The sequence below is a fragment of the Camponotus vicinus genome, unplaced genomic scaffold (genome assembly GCF_025532165.1).
Source record: "Camponotus vicinus isolate PSW18456_S1 unplaced genomic scaffold, iyCamVici1.0 SCAF_12, whole genome shotgun sequence".
Classification (NCBI taxonomy): Eukaryota; Metazoa; Arthropoda; class Insecta; order Hymenoptera; family Formicidae; genus Camponotus; species Camponotus vicinus.
In genome coordinates, this window is record NW_028141948.1 from 8775052 (window position 1) to 8789466 (window position 14415).

The window sequence follows — 14415 nt, forward strand, 5'->3', positions numbered from 1 at the left end:
TATATATATATATATATATATATATATACACACATATATATCATATATAGTTCGCATGCAAAGCTCTTTTTATATTTAAAATAATAATAACAATAGCAATAATAACATTAATAATATTCATCAAGTAGTGGTATTTCTATATCAATATCGATACATAACATATACGACAACATTTTCTTTCATACTTTCTATGTTTGTACTTTGTAATTTTCTAAGATATTTTATCAGGCTTATGCAATAATAATACATTGAAATTCATTGGACAATCTGTCACATGACATTTTATATTATACATACATTACATATTATTAATTAAGTCTTTTATCAATATATCTCAGAATACATAACATCTAAAAAAAATCTTAAAGAATATTTCAGAGATACCTAAAAAAATCTAAAATGCAGTTTGCCTCTAGTCATATTTTGCCATTCATAAAGCATAAAATTATGACGTAAAATATATGTTGTTAGCACTTCGTTATTGGCTGCAAAATTTATACTGTAAAAATATGAAATACTGCAAGTCATAAACATATTGTTTTGGAATGTTTTCCTTGATAAATTAATTTCACGTATCCAAGCTAAAAATTCATGATGTATCACTGTTCCCTGCGTTGTATAATATCTGACAGTATTTGACTCGAATTATCGCCCTCTCTCAAATTACCATCTTCATCTGAGCTAAATTCGGCATTAAGAAGATTCATTAAAGATGTTGATTTTTCTGTCAATAATGGTACATTTGAATCAGTTCCATCTTCATGTTTAGCACTGTTGCTAGTCACTTTTGATTGTAATTCCAAATTGTCAACCATTTTCTTTCTATTGAGTAGCACCTTCTGGACAACATGAAGCATTATACCACCAAGGCACATTAACAATCCTATAAAGTTAAGGCCAGTCATTTGGTCTCCCTTCAACGCAAAGGCTAGTGCTAATGTACATATTTCCTGTAAAGAATCATAAAAACTGAGATATGTTTGAAGATAAAAATTGAAACATATTGATTAAATGGAAAGAGGAAACTTATATATGTATAAAATATTTTGAAGCATGCATAAGATTATAAAATTTAATAGCTTGCATAAATGTAATGTTTAATAATATATATCTAATATCTAATAAAATATAATCTGTAATGTCTAATAATATAATCTAATGTCTAATAATATATATAATATCTAAATATATATACAAAATCTGTTTATTTACGAATTATAGCTTTTTTATAATTTATTCAAATTGTCAGTGTTTCACTGGAAATAAAACATAAGATATGTCATCCAAATGAAAAAAGCAATAAAATTAATTAATATCACCATTTACCTTAAATACGCCCGAGATTGATAATGTCAGACTAGAAGTGTAAGTAACAACTAAAAATTCCATCACTTCCATACTAAATGCTAAAATGGCACCTGCTATTACAGCACTTGCAGTTAATAAAATACTACCGACATCACTCCAATCGGTAACTCTAATACCAGTATACATTCTACTTCCTAAAATTTAATTTATTTCTTTCAATATTTTTTAAATTATATAATAAAACGTGCAACGCGCATATTATGACTAAATTAATAAAGTAAAATTTTAAAAAGAAGAATTTTTTAATACGATTACTTATATAATGTCTAATTAATTATAAAATTTCGATAAATAAATTACATTAAAAGGCTGAACAATAATTGAGTTTTAATTATTTAAACATTATCAAACAAAGCACATTATATAACAAAATTATATTAACAATAAATAATATCTGAAACGTTTTCACATTCACTTTTACTTTTTCAGCCAAAGCATATAAAATTCAGATTCTAACTCATGGTAAAATAAGATAATAATCACAAGAGGCTTATATGTATAAGTGAAAAATTGATTTATTGCAAATCTATCAAAACTTGATATGTTTCTTTCTATTTTTTATCTATATCATCCTAAAAACTGTATTGATCAAGTCGTTTAAAATTAAGTCGTGTACATAAAATATGAAGTGAATATCGAATATCGAATGTGTGTAATCGAGAAATGTTAATTTGAATCATATGAGTCAATTATACAATATCATTAAATTCCGTTATTTGAAATATTGCGAATTACCTTCAAACCACACAGTTACAAATATTGCTGGTAATAGCATCCAGGGTTGCATGTAATACATCATATCTATCGGATCGTGGAGACCGAGTTTGGATCTTTGCATAATGAGTTGTGTCATGGTCCATCGAATACCACTCGCAAACGATGCTAAGAGACACAATATAAATCCGAGAACACCAAATTGGGTAGATTTAAAAGTGAACATTGCTAATCCTCCTGCTATCATCACTACTATTCCTACTAAAGACCATGACTAGAGACAATAAACAAGAGAGAGATAATTATTATTTTTCTGTTAGAAGGAAATATATGAGAGCCGTAATAAATAAAGTATGTAATTTTCTAATTAAAAGACATACCTTTTTTTCCAGGTTAAAAAGAAGGGAAAATCCAAGAATAAATATAATAGTAGTTGATTTAGTCATGGTAACCCTAGGAAGGAATTCAACTGTATATAATAAATAATAATAAATGTCTTATGTGCTGTATATATATATAATTGATGTTCTAATATATTATTTATACCTACAAAGATATTGAAATTAATGAAAGTGCCCAATTGGATAAACCAATATCGACACCACTGGCTATTCCTGGTACCATTATGGAATAAATTATGTTTTGCCATGGTAGATTTATCCGTCTTCCCGTAAAACATCTTCTAATGCATCGTATTAATGCAGATAGTATAAACTTTATAATCAAATGACAAACTACTACTCCAAGTGGAAAATTAAATCCCTAAAAATATTGTCAGTTATTAATAAATTTTTTATAATAATTAAATAATATAAAGTTTTGTAATAAGTAATAATAAAGAGAGATAAAATTTATTATATATGTAATTACTCACATATGTATTATAAAGCCATGGATTATAGAATGTAAGGCCTATTGATAAAACAAAGTAAACAAAGATCAATAAAAACACGTGGTATGTTTTCCTCCAAAATGTAATCTCTGGGCTTGTTACATTTTGGAAATCTGGAACATTTTGCGGCAAGTATTCTGATGTATCTACATCGTCTCTAGCAATTTGATATTTTATGTGCGAGCGTGTCATATTCTGTAAATTAAAAAATTCTGAAAAAAATTTAGAAATTGATTGATTGACAGCACGTTTTATAAATAAGAAGAGAAAGAGAAGCAAAAAAACAAGCAAATAAAGCAATGCAAAAATGTATAACTTGTCTCGTTTTATGTTATACTATATTGCTAATAACAGAAAATACTCAAGAATCTTTATCTCTATCATTTCAATCGTGTTTCTTGGAACTTATATAAAATGCACATAAATAATTTGTAATGCATCTACAAATATATCATATATTTTTTTCTATCATTGTGAACATATTACTGTTTATATAATATAATATCATAATAAAAACTCTTTGCACAAGACTAATGAGAGAATAATGATATATCATAATTTCAAGATATGCAGTCTTCAAAAGAACAGCTTTTGCTGTCTTTAAAAAAAACTTTCTTCTACCGACTTGAAAACTTTCATTTTTTTTTTATAAAATTTTTATTTATTATTTTAAACACATTTTTCTATGATTTTACTTGATTTTATAAAATGGAGCACACATAGCGCACCATTTCTGCGGGATACGAGATGCGACAAAAAACGTAATACATAAATCATAAAAGTAATATATTCGCGAAAAACATACCGCTTTATGGAATCTTACGCATAAAGAAATCACTGATAAATCATCGCGATTGTATTCCAGGAAATGATACGCATATCGTTCGTATGAAAAATCGAAGAGCGTCCATATGTCGCTCACAGCATCACCGTCGCTTTCCTGAAAGTAAAGATTGAGGAATTGAAATTATAATCGAGAGAGATCGGCAGTAATCGGAAATATCATCGGAAATACATATAATCGTTCACCTTCACTTTAGTATAAGGTAATATAATTCGGCGAGAACATAACCTAAAAGCAAAAGCGATGTGCGACAACTGTCACCGTGACTCACTATCAATTCTTCAAACCTCCCTCCCCCCTCGATCTTATCAGTTTTTGCTGCGAACCGTGTATGCGAGGATGGTTCGCTTATCAGGTTGGCAATGATAAAGCAAACATGCTTGTACTTTCGTCTTCTCTTTGATCACCTGTCGATCTGTCGCGACTCACACGCACGCATATAATTAATTACTTTGTATTGGATCGTTAAAAAAAAAATTACCGCGTTACGTCGCAAAATCGATACCGCGGTGAACTGTTATGCCTTGCATTTATTAGATCACCGAAATAAAAATTGGACGATACAAATAATCTTTACACTTACGAATATAATTACAACTTTAATTATATTAATAATATTAATAACTAATTTATATAAATTAATAATTAATAAATATAAATAATAAATATTAATAATTAAATTAATAATTATATATATTTAAATATATATTAATAATTATATTTAATATTAATATTTAATATTATTAATAATATTATAAATATTTATTAATATTTAACATTAATAAATTATACATTATATTTAATATTAATAATTATATTTACAATATATTACGAATTTTTATATCAACAATTTTTATTATGAATTTTTATATATTATAACAATTTTTATATCAAATGTTGTTCTTCTAAAGTATTAAAATATAAATAAAAATATTTACATATTATTATATTTTAATTGAAATATTTGATGTCAATGTTTAAAGAAGAAAATCGATATAAATGTGATATTTTGAAAAAATCGAATTTCTTTGCATTTCCTTAAGGTTTTGTTTTAAAAATATGCCTGTGAAATATTTTATTGCAATTTAAAAAATAAGAGTTACAGAAGCATTTAGAAAATAGCCTTTTTCTAACCGTAACACTGATTTTTCTCCTTAATTAAAAAAATCGCGCGAATTCTCGTAAGTAGCAAAATACGCGCCAAGTATGTAAAATAATTACATTAAATATTTACGACCACTCAAGTAAAATTTGCGGCTATTTGCGAACCGAAACAAATTAACCTTGCGATTATCATATATTTTAACGATAAGATTCCATGTAGCAATAGCAGTTGTGTGCGATGGCATAAAAATAAAGTGAGTTATGTCGGAAATTTTAACGCGAATTTGCTTAATCCCAAGCAATATTTTTCTCAGCGAGATATAAAATTTTGAACCTAATATATAATATAAATCGCTCTTTTCTCCCTCTTTTATCTTTTTAATATTATATGTAAAATTATTTTGTAGGAATATTTCCCCCCTTTATTTTTTTTTATTATTATATGTAAAATTATTTGGTAGGAATATTTATGAACATATATTTTTAGACATATTTTAATAATATATAAATATTTAGAAAAGTTATAATAATGTATAAATATAAAATGAGAAATACACAATTGCTATTGAAAATGATGAAATTGCTTGACAATTTTGCGAAATATAATTCTTTTACTTTAAAGAGAGAAAAAGACACACATATATAAAATGTAAAAAAAATGAATTTTGTTAGTCAAAATTAATGGACTAAAATAAATGGAAATTTGTGTATCAATAAGCGAATTTTTTTTATCTCAATCCAATTTTTATTATAATTCATTCATTCTCCATTCCAGTCTCGTCAGATTGTTTTATTTTCATCATAAAGAAGATATTTTTATTATTACATATTGCAATAATGGCATCAGTTTTGTCAGTTTATACACGTAAAAAGAGAATAATTTTTTAATTACATACATTAAATAACACATTGGTATTCCATATTTAAAAACTAATAAAAATAATTTCACAGTTATAATCACCTTAATTTTTTCTGCAATATATAAAAAACTCAATGTTCTATTGAAACAATAGTCATTGTGTATATATTTTTCTGTAAACACATGTAGCTGACTAGAAATCGCTCAATCCGTATTGAACAAACTTTAGATTTTATCGTTTTTGATCTTATCTAACTATATTTTAATAAGCTTTAGATAATAATATTACCTGTATTTTTAGATAATAATATTACCTGTATTTTTTCTCAAAATGTTGAATTTAATTTTAAATCATTATGCTAATGAAGAAAATATTTTTTTATATATTACATATATTTTACTTATTTTTCTGACATAGGATGCCATATCTGTTTTCATTACAATTAAGAGAGTTTACCCGATAAAAATGGAGAAAGGATTCAGTCATTCATAAAAAAAATTCTTTAGAGCAAAAAAAAAGACATGCTTTCCAATTATATGAATTATTTACAGATTGGAACACAACTGATAAGTAGCAATACACCAACAAGCATATTTTGAGTCATATACAATATCATTGAGTGTTATAAGATTTAACAATTAAGTTTTAAAAATCTTAACAATGGTAAAAGTTTTAAAGAATTTTTTTGTCAAAGTTCTTAATATATTTTACATTTTTTCTTAAATATATCATGTGGAGATAATAAAAATAGGCGCGCAATATTTAAATTTTAAATATAAATTTTAATTAATTTATGTGCATATAAATGCCATAAAAGCAAAAACAATAATAAAAATAACATAAAAGATAACACTTCAAAATGCAGATTACTCAGGATTTCATCCTGCAAAGGAAGAAAGGTGATCACTGAGATATGTTACCTTTTATGGATATATCAATTTCTTAATTAAAAAATTAATTAATCTTAATATTAATTTATTTTTTAATTTTAACTAATATACACATTATAAATATATGTTATATATTCTACAGTTTTACACACACGCACGCACGCACACATACACACAAACACACAGAGCATAATATGATTTTTCTGTCATATTTTACAAATGAGAAAAATTTTTTAAGACTTTTACATTTATTAAGATTATCATATTTTTTAAATAAAAGGAAAATTTTAAAAATATACTTAAATATGTAGAAACAAAGATAAATTTGTTACAGATCTTTTTAAAAATTTGCAAGACTTTAATCAATATTTGAAACAATGCGGCAAAATTTGTCGAAAACAATTTCTCGAAAAATGAATTACACATCCATTATTGGTGATCATTTGCGATATTCGGTTAAGATCGCATTCGCGGGTTCAATCTCGAAAATAGTGCTATCTGTCACTACATCTCAAAATACATACTTGCTCGAAAAATGCGTCAAGAATCAGAGTTTAAAAGAGAAGAGAAACAATATATTATACACAACGCGCAAGTCTGTCTCGTGCACGCGCACACACACACACACACACACACACACACATTGATTTGTTCGTTACACGTATATGATCAGCCGCTTTCTTCTCGTGTGTTATCTCCGGTCGCTGCGATTCCCGTTCCTATAGCCGCCGCGGCCGCGCGAGTTGCTCTTGGTTGTCGGTGCCGACTTTGTCGTCGATTCTGACGACGAGTATCGCACCGAGCCACCGGGTAGACCGGAGCCGCCACCGCTACCGCTTCCGACATTGCCGACATTGTTACCGTTACCGCTGCCGCCGTTTCCGCTTTTCGCGGTCGTCGAACTCGCCGTGGCCCCGCTACTGGGAGTTGTCGTGTTACTTTGGATAGCCTACAGATAGAGATTGCACGTGTTTTTAATCGAAATTAGCTGGATACGCTCGAGTCGTTGTCTATATAAATGTAAAATTATGCCTGAAAAAAAATAGATGAAAACAGCGATTAATGCTACATTCTTGGTATACTTTTCCAGCTCGTATATTGTTATTTGTTATTCATTTAAATATGTAAATAGCCTTTAATATATATGAATTAAATAGTATTCATTTCTAAACATTTTTATCTGTAAATGATGGAAATATCGAATAAGACATTGTCTTCCTGACTCTCTCACAATATTGAAGAAAATGGTTCCTACCCAGCAAACATCAAGTAACATTTATAATTGTAGTTGTAATTTCCCACTCAACAATATAACTGTTACATAACATGTAACAGTTATTTTGTTGAGTGGGAAATTATTAATGTAACTGTTATTTGGTGTTCGCTGGGTATATTCCTAAACTTGTTACATAGTAAATTATTAAAAAATTCATCTAGATCAACAATCTCAACAGGAAATTGAAGTAAGATATAATTCGACACTGGAGAAAATTAATATAATAATTTTGACAATGCGCGAATGAAAAGAAGAATTAGAAAAAAAAGTGGAGCATCGCGGGCGAAATTTTCAAAACGTCATGTACCAAGGGCTGTCGTCCCGATTGACCCGAGATACTGTTGGCGTTGCCGTTGTTGGTGATGCTGTTGTTGACGTTGCTGCCGGGCGGGCCCGAGCCGCTCTGATTGACCAGCTGCTGCGACAGAATCGGATTCGGATCGCTCATGTTGACCTGCTCGTTGATCACCATGCAGAACTCGCCTATCTTCTGTATGTCGCCGTTCTTGCCCGAGTACAGGGTCAGGCACTGCCGCCAGACGGACGCGTAGCCCTTGGTGAGCCGCACGATGTCGCCCGGCATGAGAAGCTGGCCGGGCTCGTCCCAGATGGAGACGTTCATGCAGGCGGTGCTGTCGGCCACTTTGAACGTTCGAACTTCGCGGTTCTCTTTAGTGATGGTAGGGTGGCTAACCTCCAAAACGATAAACACTACGTTGATGTTCTTCTGGCCCGCCCGGATATCCTTTATCAGCACGTAATCCATCGTCCCTTTCGCGACTCGCGCCTACGCACGCACGACACATGCACACACACACACGCACACACTAGCACGCAACGCAACAATCAAGCGTCCTTATCGAGGACGCTCGTCCCGTGTATCCGTCGCGCGCGACGCGTGTTACCCAAGTGACACACGACGGACGTCCGTGTGTCAAAGTGTACGATCTCCCCCACACTCGGAGTACTTTCCCCCTTCTGCCCCGCTCGACGCCTCTCGTTAATCAAGCTCAGTCAGCCCTCGGGCCTTTCGATAGGAGCCGAGGATCGTCCGCGTACTCGAAAAATATCACCGACTCGGTGAGACAGAGCTTAACGAGAGAGTCGGTGGTGCATCAGAGAAATGAGAACGGAGTGTCGTTGATAGTTGACACGGGTCCGTACGTTGGCCGTGTCATCTCTTAGTTTGTAGCGCCACCATTCATCGAATGACACGCGCGCATCATCGTCATAGAGCTTATATATCTGTAGATGCCTTCCGTATATTTTTCCTTCGCGTATTTATACATTTCCTTTGAGTCGACTGATAGATAGAGAAAGATATCTTCTATCCTTTATTGTAAAAAACATGCAGACAGATACTCATCCATCATTTATGGATTTTTCTTGAATATTATCTCGAAATATTTTTTGAGGAATGTTTTTGGGAAGGATTTTACCAAAGCAAGTTTTCTGCTTTAGCCAATCAGAAAATCACAATAAGGATAGAAATCCCTATATGAGGGTGACACCCGATTGACCACGTCGCCAATTGGCCAATTCAAAATAGAACTCTCTGATTGGTCAATCGTTGCTAGTTACCCTAGGCACAGGTCGATATAATTGGCTGTGGTCAAACGAGGCACTCCCCTATATGATTGTCGCTTTATCCTTCTTGTATCATCTCCACCATGTCAGAGAGAAGACTGAGAGATGTCATAGCCCGCTTTTAGGTGATCCCTGGAAGCGATACTCCCTCTGTGGACATTAAAAACGTGGACATGAACTACAAAACTAATGTCCACGAATGTTCTCAGAGGATAACATATATGTCCCTCTGATAATATAAATAATATAAATAAAAATATAAATAATTTAATTAATAATAATTTATTATATAAAAATATTAGTATGTTCTCTCTTTTCACGCTATTATTTATTTATTTATTTATGTGTGTTCTTTTTCTTCTCAACATCATTTATTTATTTTTTATTTATTTATTTATTTATTTATTTAGCTCGCTCTAAGTCAGTCTTCTAAAATGCAAAACTAAATATTATAGAATTTGACTTTGAAAATAAAATAATCGAATAAATTCAAATAATTAGCATAACGAAAGGTTCCGTGATAAGTTATTTAATAAATAATCAATTTTAATTAATTAATGAAAATACTTCTATAATTTAATATTCCGCGTTAGCGTATATTTTATAATATATAAAATATTTCGGCAACGAATTATCGATAACACGGTGTTCGACTTTGGCAATACAAAAAATAAACAGTAGCGCGCTATGTTAAAGCTTTAATATTAGAATTAACTATATTTCGACCAATGTTTTAATTTTCTCAATCCTTGTTATTAAACAATATACAATTTAATTGAAAATCGATTAAATGATAGAAATCCAAAATATTAAATGATTACTTCGATCGTTGCGATTTTTACGGACAATAATTATTATTATAATATTTAGGGTCACAAATATATTTCATCCGTGTTACTTTATCGTTCTACTTGACAATCTAAATGTAATTTGGATTGTGAGAGAACACGAAGTAAATCAATCGAATTATAGATGCAAATAATTAGCATAATGAAAGGATAAATTGTTTAATAAATAATCAATTTTAATCAATAAATTAAAATACTTCATTAATTTAATATTTCGCGTTAATGTACATTTTATAATATATAAAATATTTTGGCAACGAATTATTGATAACACGGTGTCCGACTTTGGCAATATAAAATATAAACAGTAGCGCGCTATGTTTCGGCTTTGTCATCATTCGCACGGTGACTCTCGAGTAATAAGGTAGTGGTGAGAAACGTTTCGTATTGTATTGTAATTTTTTTACTAAACACACACGATTACGATTAGTATCAAAACATAATTTACTTTAAATATTAATATAAATTAATTAATTAAAAATTAATTCACGACATGAAACTGTATCGCAACTATAAATCTTTATCGAATCGCAATCATTCATTACCGTGATCAAAAATTGAAACAAAATAATTAATATAACACATTAGAGAAAATATTAGACAATAACATATGAAATTATATAAATGAGATAGCACTGTAATACAGATAGCATTGTAATATCTGCATGTCGATTGTGAAACGATTTATATAATTTCATATATTATTGTCTAATATTTTCTAACGAGTAATATAGTGATACGCCGTTAAATTTCTTTTCTAGATACGATCGCGATTAACATCGGAAAATTATTTATTATATAACAATATAATTAATTAACTTTTATAAATAACACATAATTAATATCTATATACATACCGTGACGAAAATTCTCGAATCGCATATTTCGTAATTTATTCATTTAATTAATTATAATAAGAATCATATATATATATATATATATATATATATATATATATATATATATATATATATATATATATATATATATATATATATAGTAACAAAAATCTAAAATAATAAATTATTATTTCGATATGAAATCGATTTTTACGAGCAGAAATTATTTCTTTAATATTTATAAATATTTATAGAGTCGAATATAATATGTCTGCGACGTTTTATTGTTTTATTTTTCAATTAGTGAAATATAATTCGGATTATAAGGACGCACAGTAAAATAATTGAATCGTGGATCTAAACAATTAATATAATGTAAGGCTCCATGATACATCATACAATCTTTTAATAAATAATCATATAATTAAAAAATCTATATAATCTAAAGTACTTCTATATACTTTAATATATTCCATATGTATATATATATATATATACACACACACACACACACACACACACACGTGTGTGTGTGTGTGCGCGCGCGCGCGCGCGCGTATGCGTGTGCGTGTGCGTGTGCGTGTGCGTGTGCGTGTGCGTGTGCGTGTGCGTGTGCGTGTGCGTGTGCGTGTGCGTGTGCGTGTGCGTGTGCGTGTGCGTGTGCGTGTGCGTGTGCGTGTGCGTGTGCGTGTGCGTGTGCGTGTGCGTGTGCGTGTGCGTGTGCGTGTGCGTGTGCGTGTGCGTGTGCGTGTGCGTGTGCGTGTGCGTGTGCGTGTGCGTGTGCGTGTGCGTGTGTGTGTGTGTGTGTGTGTGTATGTTAAAGTACGTAAAATATTTCGATGATGAACAAGACAATAACACCGACCTTGGCGGCGTAAACAATAGCGCGCTAATGTTTATAGGCCATAGTCTTGAAAAATGTTTCGATAAAAAAATAATAATAACACGGTCTTTCGGACTAATTTTGTCGGCTCTATTATTATCGCGCGACGACACTCAAAGAGTAAAGTAGTAGTACAAGGCGCTCCGTTAAATCCTTTTCTAGACGCGATCGCGATCAATATCGACAAATTATTTGCTGTATCAAAATACGTAAAATATAATATAATATAATATAATATAATATAAATATGTATTGTTTACGCCAAGATCGGTATTATTGTCTGTTCGTCATCGAAATATTTTACGTACTTTAACATATTTATATTATATTATATTATAATATAAAATATAATATAATATAATATAATACAATATATTTCGATATGACGAACGGACAATAACACGGTGTTCGGCCTTGATGATGTAAACAATAGCGCGCTAGTCATACGGTCTTGGTATCATTCACACGGCAACACTCGAGCAGTAAAGATCGTAGTGCGAAATACGTCGTATATTCTTAAATTAATTATTAATTAAATAATTATTGTATCATGACTTTCAATTTTATTAAACTTTCGATCCTATAATTCGTATTAATATACATGTATTGCATATATATATCAATAATGAAAACAACATTTGTAATGAATTAGTATTTAATTTGATTTCATAAAAACGTCGAGCGAATCATACTTCTCTATCCCTTATACACTATATTAAAGTGCGTCTCTCGTAATTATTCCGTGATCGGGAGTGCCGTGCAAAGTGTCTCGCAATCGTTTCTACATATGACTAAATATAATTAATTGTTTGTTCGCGAGTGAACATGAGTGCTGTGAAGGTGCAAGCAAAGGATGAAGAAAGGAGAAGGATATCTGGAAAAGCATCGGACAGCCAGAGAACAGTGAGAGAGCCTGAAGCAGCCAGATATGCGGTGAGTAATTTATAAAAATTATTTATTATTTATATTGTTGCGTCCCCGCGTCTCGTTCCTGCGGATGTATACGCCATCCGTTATTCTGTCGGGAAGTACGTCGATGGAAGAAGATCGTCTCCGCGCGCGTTGTTAAGAGGTTGTTTAACATCAACGACGGTCAGCTGAGTCTGAGCCCAGCTGTCAAGCTGAGCGGTCGCGCGTTAAAATCTGTGTTTCGTTTCACGAATTATCTGAGTTCTTGTATGTTTCTCGTGGTTCTATGTTTCGTGGTTCTTGTGTTTCAAAGAACGGTATTATTATTTTCGAGTGCGCGAGTGCGAGCGTGTGCCGATCAATTGTGTCGCGCGCGTTCGATACATAACCGGACGCAACAATATATATTAATTTGAAAATAGACATATTGCTTATTATTTTTTCATTTTCTCAATGGTATATATAATTAGCTCTAAAAATCACGTAATATAATGCATGTATAAAATATTCCAGGTTTCATTTTAACACATTTAAAGTATTTATAATAAAGCATTTATAATATTTTTGTTACTACTTAATATTTTTATATATAAATATTTTAATATTTTATAAAATATTTTTAAAATAATATAATTATTTAAATATTTCATTTATGAAAATTAACATACTCTCTTTATATAATTATATTTTTCAAAAATTTATAATAAAGAAACATTTTTTTGCTAGTTTTACATTTGAAGTATTAATATCAGAGATAAATCTCTCTTGAAAGATAAAAAAATTGATTGCGCGTAATAATTAGTTTTACAAAATAAATTATTTTGAGTTTTATAAAGAATAGATCTATAAGAATATTAATTGATTATATTTGAATTTAATTTTTGACATATTGATTTAAAAATAGAAGTGTGTGACAAGAATTAAAATTAATAATAATTTGAATTGTATTTAGATTGTTAAAAAGTTGAATGATAAAACATCGAATAAAATACACTTAATCTTTAAGTATCGTTAAAGAAATAATTATTCTTATAAAAATCACAATAAAATAAATTATCGTTTTATTGCTAAGTGTTAACTGTTAAATGCAACAGAAAAATTAATTACTTGATACTTTTTTATTATCATATAAAACGATAATAATTATATTGCGTGTGCGCACGTTGTGTTGCGATTATTATAAAAATTACACGGATTGTAATTAAATATTACTATTACTGTCAATTTATTTATTTGTCATGTATATTCGTGAAATTTAAATCGCGATTTTTTTTCTCATTTAATCATTGGGTAACATCGAAACTTAGTTTATCTTTTCGCGATAATATTTCTTTTAGAAAACCTTACAAAATACATTAAAATTCCGGGTACTCTTTCTTAATTGAAAGACATAATCGATAA

At 30.0% G+C, this 14415-nt stretch overlaps 2 protein-coding genes across 3 annotated transcripts; both read right to left on the reverse strand.

Annotated features, from left to right (window-relative positions):
* Positions 1-254: 254 nt before the first annotated feature.
* LOC145962483 (solute carrier family 35 member H1) lies at positions 255-4390 on the reverse strand. Of its 2 annotated transcripts, none has more exons than XM_083083545.1 (8): positions 4004-4390; positions 3780-3914; positions 2957-3186; positions 2633-2844; positions 2463-2535; positions 2104-2356; positions 1327-1502; positions 255-950 (listed from the first exon to the last, which is right to left on the reverse strand). In XM_083083545.1, the coding sequence occupies exons 3-8, from the start codon at positions 3164-3166 to the stop codon at positions 600-602; spliced, it is 1275 nt and encodes a 424-aa protein (XP_082939671.1). In that variant the 5' UTR covers positions 3167-3186; positions 3780-3914; positions 4004-4390; the 3' UTR covers positions 255-599. The 2 variants fall into 2 exon arrangements, with proteins under 2 accessions (XP_082939671.1, XP_082939670.1); XM_083083544.1 differs by having other exon boundaries at positions 2957-3169; positions 4004-4389.
* A 1307-nt stretch (positions 4391-5697) lies between these two features.
* Positions 5698-9158, reverse strand: LOC145962484 (SOSS complex subunit B2-like). Its single transcript, XM_083083547.1, has 2 exons — positions 8256-9158; positions 5698-7621 (listed from the first exon to the last, which is right to left on the reverse strand). Exons 1-2 carry the CDS (start codon positions 8712-8714, stop codon positions 7364-7366), a joined length of 717 nt encoding a protein of 238 aa, XP_082939673.1. The 5' UTR covers positions 8715-9158; the 3' UTR covers positions 5698-7363.
* Between the last annotated feature and the right edge of the window lie 5257 nt (positions 9159-14415).